Source organism: Arachis stenosperma, chromosome 1 (assembly GCF_014773155.1).
Source record: "Arachis stenosperma cultivar V10309 chromosome 1, arast.V10309.gnm1.PFL2, whole genome shotgun sequence".
In the NCBI taxonomy this organism is placed as follows: domain Eukaryota; kingdom Viridiplantae; phylum Streptophyta; class Magnoliopsida; order Fabales; family Fabaceae; genus Arachis; species Arachis stenosperma.
In genome coordinates this window covers 10,012,926-10,037,219 of record NC_080377.1, presented here as the reverse complement: position 1 = coordinate 10,037,219, position 24,294 = coordinate 10,012,926, and the positions used below count along the sequence as shown (strand labels likewise).

General features: G+C 33.5%; 3 protein-coding genes and 1 pseudogene across 19 annotated transcripts; 1 reads left to right on the top strand and 3 right to left on the bottom strand.

Moving 5' to 3' along the window:
• Positions 1-296: 296 nt before the first annotated feature.
• LOC130940790 (ribose-phosphate pyrophosphokinase 4-like) lies at positions 297-2,550 on the bottom strand (annotated as a pseudogene).
• A 2,292-nt stretch (positions 2,551-4,842) lies between these two features.
• LOC130962279 (uncharacterized) lies at positions 4,843-10,608 on the bottom strand. 14 transcript variants are annotated; one of them, XM_057888478.1, is made up of 9 exons: positions 10,339-10,608; positions 10,177-10,231; positions 8,062-8,139; positions 7,230-7,297; positions 6,915-7,121; positions 6,348-6,389; positions 6,005-6,144; positions 5,540-5,692; positions 4,843-5,171 (listed from the first exon to the last, which is right to left on the bottom strand). In XM_057888478.1, the coding sequence occupies exons 3-9, from the start codon at positions 8,136-8,138 to the stop codon at positions 5,043-5,045; spliced, it is 816 nt and encodes a 271-aa protein (XP_057744461.1). In that variant the 5' UTR covers position 8,139; positions 10,177-10,231; positions 10,339-10,608; the 3' UTR covers positions 4,843-5,042. The 14 variants fall into 14 exon arrangements, 13 of the variants coding, with proteins under 13 accessions (XP_057744461.1, XP_057744468.1, XP_057744485.1 ...); XM_057888485.1 differs by having other exon boundaries at positions 10,377-10,603; XM_057888502.1 differs by having other exon boundaries at positions 4,844-5,171; positions 7,230-7,311; positions 10,339-10,606.
• Positions 10,596-14,235, top strand: LOC130962259 (uncharacterized). The gene is made up of 10 exons (XM_057888429.1): positions 10,596-10,650; positions 11,039-11,155; positions 11,319-11,563; positions 11,900-12,017; positions 12,282-12,362; positions 12,450-12,573; positions 12,672-13,048; positions 13,168-13,298; positions 13,661-13,747; positions 13,895-14,235. The coding sequence occupies exons 2-10, from the start codon at positions 11,114-11,116 to the stop codon at positions 14,007-14,009; spliced, it is 1,320 nt and encodes a 439-aa protein (XP_057744412.1). The 5' UTR covers positions 10,596-10,650; positions 11,039-11,113; the 3' UTR covers positions 14,010-14,235.
• Positions 14,236-14,549: 314 nt separating this feature from the next.
• LOC130962267 (transcription termination factor MTEF1, chloroplastic) lies at positions 14,550-17,507 on the bottom strand. Of its 4 annotated transcripts, none has more exons than XM_057888437.1 (4): positions 17,141-17,507; positions 16,341-16,571; positions 15,100-16,262; positions 14,550-15,020 (listed from the first exon to the last, which is right to left on the bottom strand). In XM_057888437.1, the coding sequence occupies exon 3, from the start codon at positions 16,094-16,096 to the stop codon at positions 15,173-15,175; it is 924 nt and encodes a 307-aa protein (XP_057744420.1). In that variant the 5' UTR covers positions 16,097-16,262; positions 16,341-16,571; positions 17,141-17,507; the 3' UTR covers positions 14,550-15,020; positions 15,100-15,172. The 4 variants fall into 4 exon arrangements, with proteins under 4 accessions (XP_057744420.1, XP_057744427.1, XP_057744437.1 ...); XM_057888444.1 differs by having other exon boundaries at positions 16,459-16,571; XM_057888454.1 differs by having other exon boundaries at positions 16,341-16,566.
• Between the last annotated feature and the right edge of the window lie 6,787 nt (positions 17,508-24,294).

Here is a 24,294-nt window from a genome sequence, read left to right as displayed (position 1 = left end):
ATACGCCGTGTGTGACATAGGCGCTCACCTTTGCTGCACCTTGATGTGCTAAAACTTTCTGAGTAAAACCAGCAAGATAAAAAGGAGATACATGTTAATTGCTAAGTTGCAAATAGATGCAGACACATGCATTCATGTTTAAGATTCTAATATAGACATTAAGTTTTGCTTATGGTGTTGCTAAGCTAGAATCATAAGAAAAATGAGAACATACAAAAAGAAAAAAAAAATTGACATAATCATCTTCAATTCGCAAATTGAAATAACTTGCCTGACACTCAACCAGGGTGCTTCCAGATTGAACCAAATCATCAACAATTACTACATGATGACCGGTGACGTCGCCTTCCTTGAGTTGAACTATCCGCTTGTCACCGTCACGAACTTTTGTACATACTACCTGCCACCTCAAATTTCAGGTAATCTATTTGGGAAAAAAATTACAGAATAGATTAAATAGATAGATACTAAGAGACTCACCACTCGGAAACTATCAAACTGCTTGTGAAACCTCTTCCAAGCACCATCATCTGGAAATGCTATAACTACCTGGAAATTACAACTGTTTTAACATCATAATTTGATCGCTAGACAAAGGCAGTAAGATTTTGAAGTAATGTAGATTACAAAATACTCACATTTTTGGCATCCGGAAGCCGTTGCAAGCGTTGCTTTAAGAGAGGAATACCGGTCTCAAACAAGGGCAAAACCTCATCTCCAAAATAAAACCTCTCCTGCATATTTAAGTCATAAATAAAATTTAATGAAAATTCATGGTATTTGAATTGAATGAGAAGTTTACTAGAACATCATAAGAAACAAATGAGAGCAATGTTGCTATCTTCTTCAAAAGTATATGAGAAATTAAGTGAAGAGCATAAACATAGCATTATGATAGAATATCATGATCATCTGAAGTGAACAAGTAGTTTTGGGCAAAAACACTACTCTTAAATTGTACTTTTGATTCCATCTAGGCCATGTATTCTATTGGATGGTGTCGACGTGTCTTCACTCATTCTTTGGATAGTGTATTTAACAGTAAACATAACTTTAATAACAATCCATAAGTACCATAATTAAAGGACCACAAAAGTGAAGCTAATGAATTCCTTTTAATGCATTATGTACACAAACCTGCAAAGCATGAATGTCATATATGACTAAACTAGTTGGGCCACCTCTTGAAATCGGAATATTTGTCAACATCCTTGCAAGGGTGAAGGCAGTTGCTACATCTCCTTCTTCCTCCATTCGCTCGAAGGATCCAGTTGGAAAGAAAGGCAATACCAATGTGAACGAAGCGACAAATAGACGAGGGAGTGCATACACAACAGAAAGTTGCTCAAAGATATGTGCTGGGGAGCTGAAAGATGCCAGAAAAGCAACGTGTTGACCTCGGAGCTCTTCTGCATTTTCTATAAAAATATTTGGAAATCCATCAGCAAAAGACCTGGAGAACCATAAAATTAGTCAGCTTTTGAATCTTCTTTTCCTAAACGACGCGTGAAGAAACATCAAAACATAATAACATATGTTAAAAGGGGAAGACAAGTAAAGACTATACACATTGTTAATAAGCCAAAATCTGAAATAAAATGAATGTTCATTCTGTTAAGTTCAGAGCATAGCCAAATGAGAACTGGGATGAAGTGAAGAACATAGATGAGAAAATGAGAGGGAATAATACACAGGTAGTTCATTGTTTTGCAAGAATTCAGAGAAACTGGGAATGAATTTGTATTTGAACTAGAGACTCTTGAGTTTATGGCTTTATGCAGATCAATATATCATTTATTTTATTTTCTACATTTTATTGTTCATATAAGAGGTAGTTTCCACTGTCACATCAGTGAAACTCAATTCCAATCAGAACCATTCACTGTTTCAATATATAAATGGTTGATTTGATGGAAGCTTGTTCATGTAATGTAAATTTTAATGCTGGATTTGCTTGCTTTTCTCGGATCAAAGATGCCAAATAGAGTTAATTAAAAGAATAAATGAATAAAATAACATGATTCTTCTAATATGCTAAAGTAAGCTATAGAATTTAGATAGCTTAAAGAACTCCTACAATCAGTTCCTTTTTTTTCTTTTTTTAATCAAAGTTTCTTTTCATCATCTCAGTTAATTAAAAAACATGATTCTTTTTTCTTTTTTCTTTTCAAGAAAGCTCATCCAAATATTCAGTTACCATTGAAATTACTGGAATAGGAGCCAATACACAATCCATGAATAGTTTCAGCTTTCAAGCAAGAAAATAAATAAATAAAAAGATTCAAACGAATGAGAAAGAAGGAGAGTATAGTAATTGAGTTACCTCCATTTGATACTCTGAAGAGTGACGTGGTCAAATGAATGAGAAGCAACATTGCGAGCGAGTTCCTCACAGTCAACGGAGTAGAACAAGTTCACGTGCTTCTTCGGGCACTTCACCATTGCTTTCTTCGTTTTGTTCTTCTTCTTTTTGTTCTTCTTCTTCTTCTTGTTCTGTTTTTCTCAGCTTCAACAAACAACAAAGCCAAGCGTGAAGACAAAGCAGGAAGAGAATTTAGCGAGGGGTTTAAAAAAAAACAAAAAGCAGCAAAACAACAAAATAAGTTTCTTTTTTTATTAAAGAAAAAAAAAAAGAAAAAGGGTTTTCTGGTTGGTAGGATAGTCAATTAGTCAACTCCGAAAGACACGGAATCAAATGAAAGAAACGGGTGGGTCGGGTCCATCTTTCAGTCTTTTTCTTACATGACTCTGTTTTGGTAAAGGATTTTTTTTTATATATTTGATTTAATAAGTTAAATTTTTTTTTCTGTTTCTATTAAAAGCATAATAAGTCTCCTAATATTTTTCGTATTAGGTTGAACTTAAACATATTCTAATTAAATTGGAATAGAAAATATATGTGAATATTACATTGTTATTCTTAAAATAATTTTTTAAAAAGTATTTTTAATAAATAATTAATTAAAAAAATAATAAATTTAAAAATTAAAAAATATTAACTTAGAAATAAAAAAAGTTGAATAATAATATTTTCACTTTTTAAACTAGGATTCCACAGTGCAAAATATTATCCAAAATTAGTGATTAAGTAAAATTTCTTCACTTATTTACATATGGACAACCGGTCAATCAATCTAACTAAACAACAAACAAACTCAAAAGCATTAAAATAGGGCCGATAAATACAATAAAAATAAGGAGTAATTCATGTCCAATAATGATATGTAAATAGTAAATACTAAAATATCTTTAAAAAATTTAAGGTGAGTTTGTTTTCACTTTTTAGAATTTAATTTTGATGTAAAAATTATTTTATATGTATATTCAATTACATAATGTCACATTAATAAAAATAATTATTTTTTGCATTGACTGCATAAATAGTCATTCAAGAGAATAATTGTAATTGGTTGATTGTACAACTATATAAAAGATTGTGTAAAAGGTTTTATACCGTTAATATATCAAAATTAAACTCTTGCTTTTAATGATAAGTGACTTAATCAATTTAAATTGATTGAGTGGTTAGCTCACTCGTCAATTTAAGCAAGTGTCGTAATTCGAATATTATATTGTGCATGTAGCGATCCATTAACCAATCATTAATTAAAAAAATACTTGGATAAATTAAAATCTCATTTTGGCCAATTTATCAGCCATTATATTAATCGTTCGAGGCACATATGTCAAAAAAATAACCCGTGGACGATTTATTATAAAAAGATACTGTATTCTTTTTTTTCGTTAAATTTTTTATTGAATTTTTTTAGAAAAATTTAACAAAACATATCCAATTATCCATAATAGACATTAAAGAGGAATATTAAATATATGTATTATAACATGAGTTTAATTTTTATGAACTAATAATATAAAACGTTTTTTATATTACATAATTAAATACATACATAAAATTATTTTATATTGATAATATACCAAAATTAAATTCTTATAACATATGGTTGTTTATATATATCTAATACAACAAATTTCAATCTTGATGGTTTTTATTTTTAAACATTGGTGGATTGAATTTTATATTGTTGGGTTTTGAATTTGAAAATGTATTTTAGTTGTTGGAATAGTGTCATTTTATGTATCTATAAATATGCCTTAGTCATTAAGATTTATCACACACAAAAATACCAAAATACAAAGAGAATACAAGTACAGATATGTCACAATCCGATTTAGACATGAGCTAACGCTAAGGAAAGGTTTCTTTTCAAAACACATAATTTAAAGTTGCATCTATTATATAGTACAAATACGAATTTATACAAATATATAATACTATCAAACATGAAAGATCCTGCTTGTAATATACCAAGCATTTACTAAAAAATTCAAAAGTGAAGTATAAATTACATGACCCTTAGAAGATAAGGGCTCACCAAAAACTCCATTTTTTTGTATCTATCATTGTGAAGAAAAAAGAGTACATTCTTGAATCAATGTCACAATAACATTATAACATTGGAGATTTTGTTCAACTGCAGTGGGAAGACAAAGATGCATACCAAGGAACACTGTTGAAGCTGGCTGGATTGTTCAAGAATAATTTTGAAACCTTCACAAATTACAAGATTGGAACTAATGATGAGCTTACACAAGAGATTCTTTCAGCTGGCCCAATCTTCTAATGCTGAATAGATTCAAGCATTGCTAAGCTTAGTGACTAGATTTCATAATCAAAATCAATTAAAAAAAATTAGCATTTGTAGGGATCCATTCATGTGTACAGATTTAAATTTCGAAGTTTGCTAATTGATGTATAAGGATTTTTGGGGAAGGAAAAGTGAAAAACAATATAAATGAAAATAAAACAAACTGATCGTAACATTTGGATAAAAAAATACTTTAAAATATTTTAACTAATACATTGATAATTTTTTAATCACAATAGCCCATTCAAAAATCACATGTTAAACTAAAATGTGACAAAAGTTGAAAAGACATAACATCAATAACAAATCATTACAAGTGTACCTAGCCTAATAACAAAGTATTCTAATGAAGAATAATAAGAGACAAAACATTAATCATGGAATAAGTTTCCAAGCTTGATGCATAATGTCATCATCTATGAAGGGACGCCAAGACCACATCTCACAGAAGCTTTGAAGCTCTTCTGATGGCACCTTGAGATCTAATGCAGAAACTATCTTTTCCTACATCAATATAATTAAACAAATAAAGAGTTTATAAGATGTTAAATATGTACTTCCCCTTATCAGCTTAATCTTTTAAGATAAGTAGATTCATAATATGGTATCAGCTTTTATAACCTAAAAGTCTAAAGTTCGATCTTTGTTGATCCTAAAACAAAACAAATTTCAGCACATGACAAATAAAATAAAGACTATGCAAAATTCACACAAATAAAAAAAAAAAGTCGTGTATAAAAAAGGACATGTATATAATCATCATTTATGTATATTTTCCTATTAGTTTAAACTTTTGGAACAAGTGGTGCATAACATAAAGGTTTTCCATAATTTAAATATGAATTGTTAAGGTCACAAAAGAGATCATTTACCTGCATCAAATAGTCTTGCTTGACCATACCATATAAGATAGCCATTAGAGAAGCAAAATGTGTGACATCAGTACTTTTCTTTTCTTCAGTATTTGTGCAATCAGTATTTTGAGAATGTGAGAAGCCAACGATTTCTTCCTGAGAAAAACATAACTACCATTCTTAAATGAGCTACATCCCCATAGTTTCCATTGTATAAGTTGTATCAGTAACATGTAAATGATGCATGAATTTTAGTGAAGATGCGTATCTTCCTGACAAAGCAGAGAAAGAGGAAAATTGCCTTGTGCTATATGATTGTTAATGGTGAAAGATCATGCAAAACCGAATCATGCGAAAACATCAAATGAGAGGCTCCGTTATTGAAATTTTACTATCAAGTCTTAAAATTTGAAGTTATGTGGGTAAAAAGCTAAACCCAGAAAGATAGTGAATCAATACTCACTCTCAAATAAAAAGTATTACCAAATCATCAGAAGCTGCCTGATCATTCAATTCAACACCAAACTCAATATCCGAGAAGGTAGATAATTTCCCATGTGTACTTTGTATGGCACTCGTTACGTCTCCCAATAAACCTTCAAGCTCATTAATTATTACCTTGGCTGCAAGACAGAGAAGACAATGAATAGCAGCAGCATCCATTTGTACCAAGGACAAATGCTGAACATAAGCTAAGGTGAACATTGAAAAGACAGGATAAACAAAAACAAAAGGCCTAATAGGCCAACTTGTTAAATAGAAGTAACAGTTATAACAAGACAAATGATCAATCACATAACAAAAATAAGCCTCAGTAGTGCCACACCTTCGCTTATATGGTTAAGAAGTCCCCGTTTGCATGAGCACACTTCAATATTCAATTTTGCCATGTCAAAACCAATGTAAATCAGCACAAATAATAGCAATAGCACTAAAGTGGATAGAAATTGAAACAAGAATCGATAACCAAAAATAAAATTGATGTTCCAAACAGATGTCTACTATTGAATGAACAAAATTCATAAAATATGTCCAATTCTAGTTATAATAATCAAAATTTACAAGGACTAGAGTAGCAATTTCTTGAATTGACTAAAAAATGTGAATAAACAAATTAGATGGAAACCAAAAAGGAATGAGAATGGAGAAGTCTAGAACCAAGCAAGTAAGAAATGCCAGCACAACCGAGTTAATCATGCGAAGCAAGATCATTTAATGGGAACGAAACTTGTGAATGGAATTTAGAATACTTCTTTTTCAGAACTTGCACAGATTCTTGAATAACTAAGAAATAATACTTGCATACATTTGCAAAATGTATGATCAGCTTATAAGTGCACACAAGAAGAATTCCTCTTATCGTCATTCAAGGGTAAGCAAGAGCCATACTTACAATTGGTTACATTCTTGACACTGTCATTGGGTTTCTTGCAACCAGAGTTGACATAGGATTTAACTCTATCTGTTCCATTAGCTTCCATTCCGACCCCACTTAGTGGGACAAGGCTTTGTTGTTGTTTTTTTGTTGTTGTTCCATTAGCTTCCATTATCTTGCCAACTAATATAGAATTGGTATCTATAGGAGGTCTCCGGATAAACTCTACATGTTGATAAAGAAAATTCAAAACAACCATGTAGCATACGTAAGTAAAATTATTATTTCACACTTCCTAACTAACAGATGGTAAACATAATTGTGTAAAACTACCAAGTGCTTGTTGAAATCCAGACAGCTGCTTGCTTCCTACATTTCCCAACTCATCAATCTTTGTAATCCTATCATTGGGTAGCTGTTGAGACACATAACATTGCATAGATATATTTTCTGATGGTGAAAGAAAGAAACCACAAAATAGCACCAATTCCTAAAGAACAGGGGGAAAAGATATATGTTTGTGTATTAGGTCGAGCACTGTCTCAAATCATAAGAAATACCATGATGGAAAGTTTTTCTATGATGCACTCTTTCTATTTCCCACTACCTCCACCATTTGACAGTTATTGCCACCTCTAGCAGCCCTTGGGACTAACAATCATTGTAGTTGTTGCATGTCCAAAACTGTGGCTACTAGTTAGGAAATATGTAGTTTGTAGGTGGAGAATTACAACACAAATTACGATGACAAGACAAAAATTTACGGCAACTACAATGAACTATGTGGGAAACCTCCCTCAAACTTGTTGATCCTCTTGGTTATTCAAGCAATTAAAACAACTACAAAGCAACAATAACATATGCTTTGTATTGTATCCAAATGAAATTCTTCTTTCAATTAGTTTACATATCTAGACATGGATTTCATTTATTCATTTGAAACTGCTAAAGGAAACACAAGAAAAATACTATTGTTCTTGTAAGATTGCATTCATGAAAAGGGAAATATTATTCCCAATATTTGTTCCAAGTAACTTTTCAATCCTTTAAGAGTCAACCATGGCAACCAGGCTTTATTTTTATATACAAGCATATAAAACTACCAGATACTTACCAATAGACCAATATCAAAGAAACAAAGAAGCTATAAAGAGTGAAAAATTACCCTGTCATGAAATCCCTAAATTTGTGGAAAATTTCTTGATCGAGGTGAGAAACTGGATTATCTTCTGTGCTACCCATTCTGAATTCCAGACACAAAATGTGTTTTAAGTTAAAACTAAAAAAACAGTTTCATGTAATGTTTCATATTTTCATAATATGTAAACCAAACCCAAATCAGTTTAGAGAAGAGTTGTGCATAAATTTGTTTGTCAACTGAAAACATTTCCAAGCCGAAGGCTAACAAATAAACGTTCGTAAACGAAACAGCACGTTTTACACGTCTGGGCGTCTGGCTCATATAAGTCAGTCTGCAGGCTTAAATGGCCTGCCCGTTTAACTTTTTATGAGCTTAAAAAATTATCATAATTCCTAAATTCACCCCCCCCCCCCAAAAAAAAAAAAAACCTTAACAGGGTCAAACATTTATTGAATGGGTTGAGTTCGAATTGTGTTGCGCATGACTAAATTTATTTACCAGGCCATATATCACATTGATGGTTGGTAATATCATGTCATGAGAAGTGATCTAGTCAGTATAGTATAAATTAAATATTTTAAAGCTACCATATGCTAAAATCAAAATAATCTAAATAAAGCCATGAAATTAAACTAAACTATTGTATAATAGATTTGTGAACATCTCTTTATAAAAACATTAGAGTCGAGAAATTAAACCCAGCAAAAATGAAGAGAAATATAATTTACTTGGATGGGTGTAAACTTTTGTAAATAATAAATCTAAATTGACTTCTAAATATATAAAATAAAATTGACAGAAAGAAATTAAAAACACATCTTCAATAATGATTCCTTTTCACCAACAAATTCTATAAGTATGGAAAAATAGTTTATTCAATAAATATTTTACTCAATAATATTCTGAAACATGTATTCCTCTTTGATACATGGCTTACGTTCTAACTCTAAATCATACTAAACCTGGTGTTTGACTAGCAGCAGTAACAAAAAGGTAAGAACAAAATGATGATAATGGCACTTCTTATAGACATTGTGCTTCTAGCTCAGAACAACAGTGAGACCAAATTTACACCTATTTATAGTGCAGTAGATAGATATTAAAGAAGGGAGTTATTAGAGCATTGATTCACCATCACACTCTAATCCATTACACCTATGCTACCTCATATAGCACATTAGTCTCAGGCAATGGGAGGAAACATGCGCGAGTGGACAGATATAACTTGATGCTGGATATACTTGCTAGTATTCATTGGATCAGGAATCCAATGAATCTCACTCATATTTGGTGTCTCAACATACGCCATGCTGAACTCTCCAACCTTCTCCATCTTACCTCTCTTGCCTGACCTTAGCACAAGGTGGTTGCGTTGGTAGGAGAAGATGCCATTGGTCAGCTGAATTATGTCGCCACCCTCGAAAGCATTGCACTCATCTCCCCAAAGCTGAACATGAACGGCTGCAGTCTCGTCAGCCACAAGAGCCATGCATAACTTGTTCTGGCCCTCCAGTGTTGCATTGCCTTTCTCCAAAACTATGAATTTGGTGTTAATGTTGTTCTGAGCTGAAGGCACAATGTCTTTCAAAAGTGTCATCGTCGTTGTCATTTTATTCTTGCTTTTTGTTAATGCTGCTGCTCCTCAAACACTAGGTTGGCTTATTAATTAGTATGATTTGGAATTAGAACCAAAACCATGTATCAAAAAGGAATGAATATAAATAATACAATACATATATCAAAGAACAAACACTAGGCACTTGAGAATATATATCTCTCTCAAGTAAACATCCAAATTGGTCCAACGAATTTCAGAACACTTTGGTCCCAACAAATTTTTATTACTCTGGAAGTTCTCGAGAAAGATTGGTCCCTCCGCTTTCAATCATATTATTAATATTAGTGTTGAACAAATAAACCACTAATACAATTAAGTCCCAAAAAATTATTATCATAAGACAATCAGACTTCTAGAGAATGAAAATTTGTTGAGAAACAAATTGTCCGATCTAGAATTTCTCGGGGACCTATTTAAGTGTATACTTTATATATTTTCATACAAGATTTGGGAATTAACATGAAGTAACAGAGAAAAAGCAGCAGCAAAGTGAAAAGGCTATGAAAAGAGTGGAAAGTTACCGTTAAAACTGTTAAGAATTCCTTGCTCCGTGTGAGAAAATGGTTGATTTCTATCCTGAAATTCACACACAAAATGGAATAGAATTCAATTCAATCCTTAATGAAAGTGGAAGAAATTTAAAAACAAAATAAAATAAATAAACACAAATATGGAAAAGATACAGATGTTGCCGAAGCAGCCGCCGGAGAGAGAGGAATACGGTGGCTAGTGGTGGTGGCGGTGGCGGTAGTTGAGGGATGAGAGAAGAGCAGAAGGAGTGAACGCTGCGGAGAAGAAAAGAAGGGAATTGGGGTTTTTGAAGGTAGGGATATATTTGGTATTTTATTTAAAAAAAATGGTTACGGTAATTAAAAATAATTAAAATAAATAAATAAAATAGAACTGTGAATTCAATAAACGGAGCTTCCTTTGTAATCAGATCCCTTTCTTTTTCGCTTCATCGATCACTCTCAATCGATCAATCATCATACAATGTAAGCTCTTTTCATAATCTCCCATTTTCCCTTCCACTTTCGGTTTTTTTTTTTTTTTCAGTTCCTTCATCGTTTTAAATCCTTTTTAATTTTTTTAAATTGTTGCTACTTTACTACCATGCATTTTGATATGAATTATTCTCCATGCGGATCATTTGATTTTCTGAAATGATTGAAATTTCGGTGGAAATCAATCACCAATACATATTTTCTGGTTTGTGTAATTTAATTTTTCGAGTTTCTAACGAGTTTATGAACCCAATAATCCTGGTTCTATTGTTTTTCATATTAAAAGGTTTTTTTTTTTTTGTGTTCACCAAGGTATTGGATTATGTCTAACGTAAAAAAGTTTAATTTTTGAATTGCTTTGTGTGATTGGTGCAAACAGAGAGCATGCAACCATTCTTCCATCAATTACTGTTGCATTGTTGATTAATTGGTTGATTTTGTACTTCAAGCGGCAATGCGGGGCTATGATGATGATGATGATGATGATGATAGAGATGTAAGATCCATAATTTATGGGTTTCAAGATTCACGTTTTTTTTTTAAAAAATATATTGTGATTATTTTTTCTGTGACCCTCTGATTATTAGGCTTGTGTTCGTTTAAGCACTTTTTTCCGGCTGCATTTCTGGCTCATGAGTTATGATCATCCCTAATTGCAGGAACTACAGGATTATGATGATTACTATGACGAGGGTGAGGGTGCGGAAGAGTATGAAGAGGAAGAAGAAGAAGAAGAAAAGCCTCGGAAGCCGACGAAGGAGGAGCTTGAGTACCTTGAGTTGAGGCAGAAATTGAAAGAATCAATTCGGAAGCAGATGAAGAGGGAGGGTACTGGTACTGGTAGTAGTGCTTCTCGCACGGATTCGACCGATCACAGAAAGAGTAACAAACTGCCTTATGATAAGTGAGTCTTGCAATGCACAGTCCCTTTAGGAATTACATCATTGATTTGATGAAGTATCTAAGTATCTTGTTTGTTTAATAGATTTGCATGATAAAATTTGGCTGTTTTTTAAGGGACATAATCTCATTATCTTTTAAGATAAGTAGTTTTTTTTTTCCCTCCTTATTATCTTGTTTTTGAACTACATTAAAGTATTACACCATTTGTTTGTGGCCCCTTCCCGGATCCTGTGTAATGTGAGATTCTTGAACCACACGCTGTTATTGAAAGTGCTATCTATCTATGATGTGACAAAATCCCTGATCTCTCACTGTTTTTATCCATCTTTTATTGCAGTTATGGCTCCTTTTTTGGCCCTGCTCAACCTGTTATTGCACAGAGGGTAATCCAAGAGAGCAAGTCATTATTAGAAAACCAGCATTTGGCACCTAGGGTTTCCAACCCCAATCACATTGTATGTATTCACAAATCACAATCTATGTTTTGGTTTCTTTACCATCTTTCCTATAAAATTATGCATGATGTTAATAATTTCAATTCAAGCTATTATAATTCCTTTTTAATACGTTTTGGAATCTTTTTATTGGGCACAGTCATATGCTTTTTAATTAGAATGAGTTCATGTATGATAAGCCTAAAAACTTTAATTTTCTGTCTAAACATTTCTGAGTTGTGGTTTAGCTAAGTACATTGTTTTTCATAATGATCTTGTTTGCAGAAGAAGAACCCAAATAAAGTATCAAACAGAGGCTCAAAGCCTATATCTAAGAATTCACCTCGGCCTTCCAAACACACAGAGGTCTTGTTAATATCTGTTTAAAGTTTTTTGTATAAGTTTGTAACTTTGCTTCTTTGCTCTAAATGACTCTTTTTCATGTCCATGCAGACAATGGTAAACGCCCAAAAACTAAAAAATACAAGAGACTATTCCTTTCTTTTATCCGATGATGCAGAGCTTCCAGCTCCTTCAAAATCAACTCAACCTCAGAAAGTCTCTGTACGAAATTCGGGTATATTGGCTATTTGTTAATGTGGGGTTGCATTGTGGGCACTAAAATATATTATTGTAGTTGAGGAAACTTATACAGGATTTTTGCTGATGTTGAAGAGGGACGGCCGGCTCAGGTTCCGGGGAGGAGTAAACAACCTTTGACTGAACTGAGACCGGGTTCTATGACTAGCCATTTGCCACCTAAACCAGGACCGAATAATAAGTCAAGTTCCAGCAGCAAACCTAGTACAACATCAGAACATTCTAGAAGACAGCTTGGTAAAAACAGCGCGAATGGACCAGGCCGGCCGGTTGGACCAAAAGTGCCTTCAAAGATGTCTGTTGGTACAACAAATGGTTTCCGGAAACCACTTCCTCCAAAGGCCACTCATTCATCTATTCCTGGGCATAGTGTGGAACCAAGGAAAGACGCACGAGAACCAAATAAGCTTAAAATGATACCAAAACAATCAGTGGCATCATCAAAACCACAGGTGGTGTTATATACTTGTGAACACTGACACATATCAATGTTATGGGATTTTGCTTTGATCTTGTTCATATAATTTATCTTTAAATTCTTAATGGAATTAGACATTTACTTGGTTTACAGAATAATAAACCAGTTAAACAAAATCCAATTGCTTCACAAGATTATCGTCCTAAGAAAAAGGTCGCAACACGGCATCCTGATGATGTTGAGGACGACATGGATATCAGTAGAATGATTAGATCAATGTTCAAGTAAGGTTTATTTGTTTTGTGAAGATAATCTTGAATTTTATACAATGTTTTAGTTTTGTTTTCAGTTCAAGAAAAAAGCATTTGAGGTTTTATAGTAGCTGAATGTTCCTATTTCTTGATTCCTCTTCTGTGAATAAGGGGGGATAGGGGCTTTGATATTCTTACTTTGCTGATGCAGGAAGCCATACTCAAATGTTTATATGAATCTTGATTGTTGTAATACCTAATCAATGTATTTCTTTTATGGTGCTTATAAACTGGGATTAGGGAACGAGAATTAACCAAATTTTATTGTTTGTCTTTATTTCTCGCATTACTACTAATTTGAAATTGTTGATAATTGTTTGGTGGATCGTTTGCAGCTACAACCCCAACAAATTTGCCGACCAAGACGATGATGATAATATGGAGGCGGGCTTCGATGAAATCTTAAAGGAAGAAAGGAGGAGGTATGTTTTTCCAGATTGAACATTTTTATTTATTACTTTATCAGTATTGCTTTAGTTTGTTGCTTGGTAAATGTGTGTATATTATTCAGTATATATTTCCAAATGTCACTTCTTTATGGTTGTTGATTTTGTGCTATACACATGCAGTTCCTTAATCGCTAAACAAGAGGACGATGAACAACTCAAGTTAATCGAGGAGGAAGAGGAAAGAGAACGGAGAAGAAGGTTGGCCAAGTTAAAGAAAAGAAAGCTTGGGGAGTAGTACCAGTAACATTCAACACCACCCTTTGGCTTCCATTCAAATCATTCGTTCAAATGGAACTTCCCTTCTATTTTTATCCAGGGCAGTTCTTTGATTACGGGATTTAATTAAGCAATTTATCATTGATGGTAGAATTAGAAATTCATTTGTCCACATTACTTTGAAAAAGGTACTGTTGTGTAAAGACAGGTCCTTCTTTAACAAAAATGTGCTTCAAGCTGCACTATTTTTTGCCTTTATTAATATGCAAGAATTTCTCATGGCAGAATTGGCGGCAAAAGCTTGATTCCTTATGGCCAAGTTAGGAACATACAATCTGTATCCTCCAACTTAGGGGGGTACCAAATATAGCTTGTAATAGTTAGTAGTATAACTTAACAAACTAGTTAGAGCCTTAAGTTAGTTAGGCTACCATTCATCAGAGCTCAATTCTCTCTATTTCTCTATTATTCAACACTAAGATACAACTTGATCAAGTATGAACACCACTGATTCAATCTAGTGTCTAATAATGGGCAAGGACTTGAGTCACTGTTAACATCATCTCAAAGATGCAGCCAATAAAATCATGCATAATATTACACAAAAATCGCCGCTGAAATATTCCACAAACATCCTTCAATATAGTTTCGGACAGTGAATGTCGGAGAAAATTAAGCAGGTATTATTAACAAAAAGATTATATCTCTGGTTTCATAATCACAAAGACAATCAAAATTGCACATATTATAAAGTACTACACACTATATTCTGAGCAAAACTATTAAAAGATACGTTTGTTATCCTCTTTTTTCTTTTGGCTACAGAGTGGAGGAAGTGGAAGGAATCCATCGATCATGGCTCTTCTGATCAAATAACAAGCAGTCCTCTTATCTGTATAACACAAACCAAACAAGTATGGATTTAAATGGCCAAGCTTTCGTCGCATTTCCAACATTTTTTCGAAAATTATTTCCGATGAAGCCATGCCGATCCACTCTCCATCCACCACCATTTTGATGAGAAACCATGCTGTGAACAATTCAAAAATCTTTATGTAAACAGGTAAAACATGATTGATTTATATCAAATATGCACATATATTTTATACCTTCATACTGTCAATTCATAGCAGAAAAAGAATGATACTTCTTCCATTCTCACCAAGAACCAATTTACAACAACTACCTTCCATCAAGCTTTCTTAATCGGGTATTAATCAGTGTCTCATAGAAAACACCATCATCACCCTTCAACATAAGATGTAAAGGTAGTTTCACCCTATTCTCAACCAACACCTTATGCCTTGGCTTAATCCTCCCTTCCAAGCTAAATGAAAAATACTGTGGAAACCGATTCAACTCTAAAACGTTTCCATTCATCTCATTCAAAAAGTACTCAACTTTAGGCTTCAAATTCTTCTCTACACTGTAGGTTAACAAAGCAGGGGACCTCACAACCATGCAATTAACCTCCGATTCCGAAAGCCCCAAGCTTTTCAAGAACTCAATCTTCGGAACGAGCGTTCCCTCCACGCTCGAAACAAGTAGCACAGTGTTCTGGCACGTGAGGGAATTCGAACCGGTGAACCCTAATTTCATCAGGAATTTTAGGGTTGGCTTCAATTGATCCTCCACGCTGCAGATCAAGAGCCTAGGGCACCGCGAGATCGATTTGTGAACATCGGGGTAAGGGATACCGACGTCGTTGAGGAGGAAATCGAGGATCGGATAGAGGTCCGTGGCGGGGTCTCGGTTGAGAAGCTCCGGGAGCATGTCGAGGATTCTTCCCATGGCGGAGCGGTGGATTCCCATGGAAGAGAGGCATTGCTCGACGGATTTGACGGTGGAAAGTGGTGTGGATCGGAGGTTAGGGTTTACTTGGAAGGCTTTCTGTGGGTTCACTTTGAGATTCTCGAGGTACTGAACTTTTTCCTGGAAAATGAGGCCGCGGTCGGTGGAGGAAGGAGGGGTGTTTGTTTCCCGGGAAAATTGGGGTCTGAAATTAAAAGGGGTGTAGTGGGTTTTCAGCATAAAATTAGGGATTTGGAAGGGTTTTGGGTTCTGAGGGAGCAAGAAGTGAAGGGAGGGTACAATTGTCATCGTCATCGTGTTGTTGGAGGACGATGGAGCTAACGGTGCGTTTGTTTCTATAATCCAATTCCAAGGAATCTGACTAAACGACGTGACGTTTTAACTTGTCCCCTTGCATGCTGGGTTTCTCGGTAATCAGCTAAAGAAAAACTGACTTAGACTTGTTTAATTGCACAAGTTTCTACAACAAAAGAAAGAAATCAATATAAATTATAAAGCATAAACTACGAAAGGAACTTCAAATTTTTTTTTTGCATACCTAATTCAAGTTTCTCAAACTCCTCAATAATCTCCTCAAAACAAATGAGCAACAAGATACAACAAATAATATATGTGTACATGTATCTGTGAATAGTTGTGTAACTGTGTCAACTTACACGACCAGCATAATCACTTTATCAGCACAGAAAGTGAACCTTCTCTTTTTCTTTTCCATCATTGCATCTACCATCTTTGAGACTTCCTGTCTCTAACTTCATTCTCCGCTGCCCTTGAATTCATCAATAGCAATGCACAGACATTAGAAGAACACAGTGCTGGTAAAAAAGAAAATCTAACAAGATGGTATTCAGCAACAAATCACCAATAATTAAGCATTGCCATGTTTTAATTAAAATCAGAACCAAACAAGGAGAACAAAGCAACAATAATCAGAATATATTTTAATTAAATTCAGAAAAAATCAGACCCAAACATGGAGAACAAATCAACATTATCCGTAATTAAAATCAAAACAGATCAGAACCAAACAAAGAGAACAAATCAACAATAATCACAAGTTCAGAACAACAAATCAACCTTATAAATTATAATAACAAGTTCAGAACAACTCCAACATTATAAAGTATAATAATAATAATCATAAAAATCAACAATAACCACATCAATTAAAATAAGAACAAATAAGAAAAAAAACAGGTAATAATCAGAGCAAATAATCAGTTTCCTGGTGGTAATCAGAACAAGAATCAGAACCGTAAACTGAATTTCAGAACTCCAATCAGAAGTTTAGAATATCCACATTAATTATTTTTTTTTTAAATAAAAAAGAAGGTTTACCTGAGCTTGGGAACAGGGGAAGGGGCAGTTGAGCAGAGGCGGTGGCTGACTGATGGTGGTAGAACTGAGAACCAGAGGAGCGCCGAAGAAGAAGAAGAAGAAGTCACTGAGAAGCCAGCGCTGGTGTCGTCGTCAACAGAGGAAGAAGAAGAAGAAGGCACTGTGAAGCATCTTCGACAGTCAACAGTTCGATTGGACCAGAGGAGCACCGAGAAGCAGTCGAACAGAGGAGCTCTGAGGCTGGTGACGGTGGTGTTTGGACAAGGGTTGAGTCGTGCCCTAATTCAGGTTCTTCACTCCCGTAGCCGTACCCTTACTATATCACTCCAGTTCCTTCTCTATTGCGGCGGATTTGATGGTCGCAAAAAATCAAATCATTAAATGGTTTCGTAACAAAATATATTTAAATGCTATTTGATGTATTACAGGAGTAATCGACTTCCATGTTTATATTATTGTTTTTATCTTTTAAATAAGGTAAATTTTAGTATACAGATCACAAAGTCATATAGATTTAAAGATTTATTTACACTATATTTTTTAAAATTACATTTTTCACTTTAAACCGTAACTCTTCACAAAAGCGTCATCTAATGGAAAAAAGTAAATTAGAAGATTTAAGAGAAGAAATAATTAAGTTATCAAAATTAATAGATCAAAAATTAATGATTTTAACTAATGTTAACTGTAATGACACCGAATTCTTAAAATCAATATAAAATAATTTTTCTCAAAATTTTTATTTTACTATAAGTTTTATTGAAGGACTTCAAAAACCTGAAAAAACTTATTTTTCACACGGAATTTCTAAGAAATGTTACCATGGAAATGATTCCCCACATCTTTATCATACTTTTAACCCACAATTAAATTCTATAGTAGATATGCTTGAAGAAATATTAGTATCCATAAAATTTCAAAGAAATAAGGAAAAAGAGAATCCTAAAGAAAAAAATTTTCAAAATATAATCAACATAACAGATTTAAAAGTAAAACCACCACTAAAATTATGAATATTGAGGAAAAATTAGAAGAAGTTACAATACTTTTTAAACAATTAAAAAATGGCTCAAGAAAATAATATTATGGAACAAGGATTTCAAATAGAAAGAATAATTAGTAAATTCTGAAAATATAGAAAATGAAGAACACATCCTAGATTATTCAAGTGACGAAGAACCAGCAATTCCAATACAAGTAAAAAATGAAGCTGGAACATCTAAAGATAATCAATCTCAATTTAAATGGGAAACAGGTTTTGATAATTATGCTTTTAAAAAATGGTTTATAAATAAAGACTCAAAATATACAAAAATACCATCAAAATACGTTCCTAAAATCCAGGAAATAGAAGGAGAAAGAATGCTTGATTTAGACTGTAAAAAGAATGAAAAAGAAATTTTCGAAAATTGGTTGAATTCCTTTTTATTAGAAGCTTTTACTAATCCAAAGCTTAGTGATTTGTCTGGAAGGGATATTTGGAATTACATAGGGTTTCATACTAAAGGAACTATAAGAGATTATATGACATCAATAGAAAACCAAATAATAAAAGATTTAGCAACAAAAACAACAGCTTATGACAAGATATTATATATAATGATGATTCTATATAAAGAATTTTTTGGAAAAAATATTATAGATCATAGACAAGAAGTCTATAATAAAGAATATCAAGAAGCAAAAACCATTTAGCTAATATTCAGATATATGATCTATGTAATGTGGAATCTTATATGCGAATATAGAATACATTATTACAAATTAAAGAAGAAGATAAAAATCATTATCTTAGTATGTATATAACAAAACTTCCATATCCTGCTAATGCATTTATAATGGGAAGATTTATAAGAGAAATAAATAGAGGGACAATTGAAAATAATTTTGGTGGAGCAACCTCTGCAATAAGAGAGGAAATAAAAGAACGTTGTATGCAAGAAGCGACTCAAAAAGATTTGCAAATATAATTAGAATCTGCTGTCAGGATATGAAGAGATACCTCAAAAATATGGTCTTAATAAAAACCTTCAAAGAAAAAGAAAATATCAATTTAGAAAAGAAAATACTATCCAAACTGGAGAAAAAAGAGGTATTTTAGGAAGGAAAATAACAATAAAAACAAAAGACAAAAAATAACTATTGCCCAAATAAAAAAAAATTGTAAGTGTTGGTATTGCCAAGAAGAAGGACACTATGCAAATGAATGTCCAAAAAAAGGATAAAAGAATCTTACTAAACAAATAGAAATTGCTAAGTCTTGTTTCATGGAACCATTAGAGAAATCTGATGATAACTTAGACTATATTTTTGAATATGTCTCAGAAACAGACTTAGAGATTGAGTAATGCCACATTTATTACTATAAAATAACAGAAAAGTTTATAAATGCTTTCATAGATTCTCGAGCAACACAATGCTTTGCTAGTTCAAATATAAAACTTGATTGGAAAAAATTAAAGAAACCATTAAGAGTTAGAATAGCTGACAAATCAATACATAAAATTGACCAAAAAGCAGAGATGGCTGAAATTTTTATTCAAAATTATAGGTTCATTGTTCCATCTATATATGTTATTCTGGAATGGATTTTATCATAGGAAATAACTTTTTAAAGCTATATCATCCATTCATTCAAGAATTAACATATATAGTTTTAAAAGCTCCACACGATTCTTCAATAAATCAAAAATCGAAACGTATAAAAACCAACCACTACTATAGATAAGATTCTAAAATTTAAAATATTTTCTATATTAGAGACATGTTATTTAAATTTACTTTCAGATAAAAATTCCAAAAAATAATCTTGAAACAAAGATAGAAGGATGAAATTTGCTGAAAATCCTTTGGATATTAAAAATACAAAAACGAATTAGTAAGCATTAAATTAAAACCCTACAAAAGAGATAAATGTTCCAAATAAAATTCCTTATTCCGCAAGAGATAGAGAAGAGTTCTCATTAGAATGTAGAGATCTTTTGGAAAAAGGAATTATAAGATTAAGTAAAAGTCCTCACGCGGCTCCAGCCTTTTATGTCGAAAACAATAATGAAATTAAAAGGGGAAAACGAAGAATGGTTATTAACTATAAGAAGATGAATGAAGCAACTATTGGTGATGCTCATAAACTTCTAAGAAAAGATTCTATTTTAGAAAAAATCAAAGGAGCAACTTGGTTTTCATCTCTTGATGCAAAATCAGAATATTGGCAACTTCGTTTAGACGAAGAAACAAAGAAATTAACTGCTTTTACTTGCCCAACAAAAGAATCAACAAGTGTGTTGCTCTATGAATGGAATGTATTACCATTCGGATTAAAACAAGCCCCAGGTATTTATCAAAGATTTATGGAAGAAAATCTAAAGGAGTTAAATGAATTTGTTTTAGTGTACATTGATGATATACTAATTTTACAAAACAGGATAAGAAGATCATTTTCAAAAATTATTAATAGTTTTAGAAAGATGTAAAGAAAAAGGATTAGTTCTTAGCAAAAAGAAAGCAAGAATAGCAAAACAAGAAATAGAGTTTCTTGGATTAATTATATCCACTCAAGGAAAGCTAAAACTTCAACCAAATGTTCTAGAAAAAGTAAATTTATTTCCTAATAAAATAGAAGATAGAAACAATTATAAAGATTTTTAGGGTGTATAAATTATATTTCTGATCAAGGATTTTTAAAGAATAACAGAATACACTAAAAGCTTATTTCCAAAGTACTAAAAAAGAATGGAAATGGGATGAAAAAGATAGTATGCAAATTCAAAGAATTAAAGAATTGTGAAAAACTTCCAGAACTTTATATTCCAGAAGAAAATGACTACTTAATAGTAGAAACAGATGCTTCAACCTGGTCAGGATGTCTAAAAGCTAAGAAAGCTATAAAAAGCTTGGAACAAGAAAAAAACTAGATTTAAATATCCCCCAAAGGAATTACTTTGCAGGTATATTTCAGGAACTTTTACTCCAACAGAACAGAGATATACCACTCATGAAAAGGAAACTCTGGCAGCAATTAAATCTCTTAAGAAATGAAAAATTGATTTACTACCCAGAGAATTTACATTAAGGACAAATTCAAGTTACCTAACAGGTTTGTTGAGTTAAGAAATTAACTAAAATAATTAGTGATGACAAACATTATTTTTGGCAAAATAAATAATTAGAGTGGTTAAATTAATAAGTTCACATTGCTAATTATTTATGCTATGTTGCAGGTCACACTTCATTTTTGGCAGCCCAAGTTGAATAAATAACAAAACAAAGCTAATGGGCTGAATGGAAAGTGTGAATAAAGGCAAGCCCAAGTCATTCATATCAAACAAAGAAGCATAGCAAGACCGGGCCAAAAAAGAAGAACCCGATCCAAGCTTGAAATTGTTTTCAATTTCCCACCATCTTGCTCCAACCAAGGCAACGTTCCTCTCCTCTCAAATCAGGTCATATCAAGACTTCAGAAAAGTAAGAAAGAGAAGAGCTTCTTCCATAACCTTTAACCAAAGAAGCAAGAGAGAGAGAATTGAAGCTTGAAGCACAGAAGCTAAAACTGAAATCCCAAGCTAAATCAAGCTTAAGAAAGGTAAATCATATCATCTTGCATGCATCAGATCTTCATCCTTTCTTCCCTACTCTCTGCTCTATCCGAAAATGGCTTTGAAGGGAAAGTTGCTATCTGCCCTATTCTGCTGTGTATCTACGGTCTTAATCAAAACTTGGGGACCAAGTTGGTGTTCAAGGGTTCAGATTTGGTTGACTATTGGAAAACAGTTTTGTTTACTCCTTCATGGCTTTCGGTCAAGTTGGAAAAGTCAGAATGAAAAGTTCTACTTTGATGATTGAGAAGAAAAAGTGAATCTGTGGTTGGTGAAGCTCAAGGCTCAAGATGTTGACCTTGGAAGAAGAACCCAGCAACATGCAAGGAGTTAAAAAGAAGTTTTTCTGTTCATTCAGAAGCAAGGAGAGAAAACCAGTGAACTTGAGGTGTTTGTTCTGAGAGAGCACTTTGAAGAAGTTCAACTAACTGGACAGTGTAACCTAATCAAAGGTGCATTCCGCCAGTATGAAGAACTGAATCAGAGGCTTGCTAATCTGGTTTTTCGCATAGCACAGAGGCTGTTGATGAAGTCAATCTCCTTCATGTTTTTCTGATTGTAATGTACTTTTCTAAGCTTATCTTTCTGTAATTTCTTGAGAGAAAAGGCAAAGTGAGAAAGCCTAAGAAAAAGCCATGAGTGAAAAGGTTGAGAGATACACTTGAGAGAAAAGCCTAGAGTTATTTTCAGATTTCTTTAGGTTAGTTAAGTGTCTTGTATTTTGAACCTGTTTGGTATCCCTTTCTTAGTTGGGTTAGCACTAAGAGCAAATAGTTAGGTGTTAGCATAGCCAATGTCAAGTTAGGCTAGAACTTGAGTGAGAAATTGGTGTATGTAATACTGTTAACTAGTGAAATTCTTCCACATTTGTGGGAGGAGACTGGATGTAGGTTGCATAGCACAAAGCAACCGAACCAGGATATGCTGGTGTTAGCTTTTTCTTCTCTGTCATGTTCTGTTTTCTGTTATTCATGAGACAAAAATAAATTGTCTCATAAATTTCCGCTGCTAAGTTCAAACAGAATCAGATTTGTAACTTTGATTAAAAAGAGTCAAAACAGCAACTGTAAAAGGAAGGCATAGATTCAACCCCCCTTCTCTAAGCCTACCACAACCTTCAATTGGTATCAGAGCTAAGGTCTCAAGAATCAAGCTTAACCGCTTGGAGCAAAGATCAAATGGCGAACAACTTGGGCACAACCACAGTTGCCTACACCCTCACTGAAGGTCAGTCAAACAACCGACCACCTTTCTTCAACGGGAAGAACTATTCCTACTGGAAAGAAAGGATAAGGATCTTCATCCAATCCATTGACAACCTATGGAAGATCGTTGTGAGCGGTCCAAAGATCCCAACAAAAACAAGTGCTGATGGAGTGGTGACTCCAAAAGAAGAAGCTGAATGAAGATGATAAGAAGAAGATAGAGCTGAACGCTAAAGCAATCAACCTTCTTCACTGTGCTATCAGCTTTGAAGAGTACCGGAAGGTGTCTAGATGCAAGACAGCCAAAGAAATCTGGGAAAAACTTCAGGTTACACATGAAGGCACCAAACAAGTCAAAGAAACGAGGATTGATATGCTGCGAAAAGAGTACGAGATGTTTAGCATGAAGGATGGAGAAAGCATTGATGAAGCGTTTGAGAGATTCTCAATCATAATCAACAACCTTGATGCTATGGGTACAAACTATGCAGAACAAACCTTAGTGAGAAAACTCCTTAGAAGCCTCACAAAAGGGAAACACTGCCACTGTCCTAACCGAGAGTAACAACATAAGTCCCGTAACCTATGATGAGCTGAGAGGAAAACTCCTTGCCTATGAAGCCACACACACAAACACAGACTCAAAGAAAAAGGGAATAGCCCTCAAGTCACAAATAGAACCGAAAGAGAGTGAGTCTAGTGATGATATTTCAGATGACGAACTTTTGTTTTTTGCTAGGAGATTTAGAAGGATGATGAAGACAAGAGCAAATACAAAGGTTCAAGTTCAAAGCACAAGATGGACTTGAGCAAAGTGACGTGCCATCATTGCAAGGAGGCTGGACACTTCAAATCAAACTGTCCAAAGCTCAAAAAGGAAGACAAAGGGAAGAAGGAAAGGAAGAGAGTACTCATGGCAGCTTGGGAAGATCTTGAGAATGACTCAAATGAAGAAGAAGAATCTGAAGGAGATGACAAAGACTGTTTCATGGCTGGAAACAACAATCTTGATGAGATTTGCCTAGCATCCAAGAACAAAAAGGACATGTACATGGATAGTGGATGTTCAAGGCACATGACTGGAAGGTCAACTTACTTTATCAAACTGAATAAGTATGATGGAGGTTTTGTGACTTTTGGAGATGATGGTAAAGGTAAAATCATTGCTGTTGGAAAAGTAGGTAATGAGCAATCTACTTTCATTGATGATGTGCTTTTGGTATGTGGCTTAAAACACAATCTTTTGAGCATAAGTCAGCTGTGTGATTTAGGATATTTAGTTGTTTTCAAAAGGCTTGAATGCTGTGTTGTTGAAAAGACAAATGAAGTGATGTTTGTTGCCAAACGTTTCAAT

What these genes read in the sequence shown, in the direction of transcription:
- LOC130962279 (XM_057888478.1), bottom strand. Translation starts at nt 8,138, where the DNA reads ATGGGTAGCACAGAAGATAATCCAGTTTCTCACCTCGATCAAGAAATT. An exon ending in TTTAGGGATTTCATGACAGG is followed by an intron (nt 7,298 to 8,061) that starts GTAATTTTTCAC and finishes ACCCAATGATAG; the next exon opens with GATTACAAAGATTGATGAGT. An exon ending in TGGATTTCAACAAGCACTTG is followed by an intron (nt 7,122 to 7,229) that starts GTAGTTTTACAC and finishes ATCAACATGTAG; the next exon opens with AGTTTATCCGGAGACCTCCT.
- LOC130962259 (XM_057888429.1), top strand. Translation starts at nt 11,114, where the DNA reads ATGCGGGGCTATGATGATGATGATGATGATGATGATAGAGAT. An exon ending in AGTCTCTGTACGAAATTCGG is followed by an intron (nt 12,574 to 12,671) that starts GTATATTGGCTA and finishes CTGATGTTGAAG; the next exon opens with AGGGACGGCCGGCTCAGGTT. An exon ending in TTAAAGGAAGAAAGGAGGAG is followed by an intron (nt 13,748 to 13,894) that starts GTATGTTTTTCC and finishes ATACACATGCAG; the next exon opens with TTCCTTAATCGCTAAACAAG.
- LOC130962267 (XM_057888437.1), bottom strand. Translation starts at nt 16,096, where the DNA reads ATGACGATGACAATTGTACCCTCCCTTCACTTCTTGCTCCCTCAGAAC.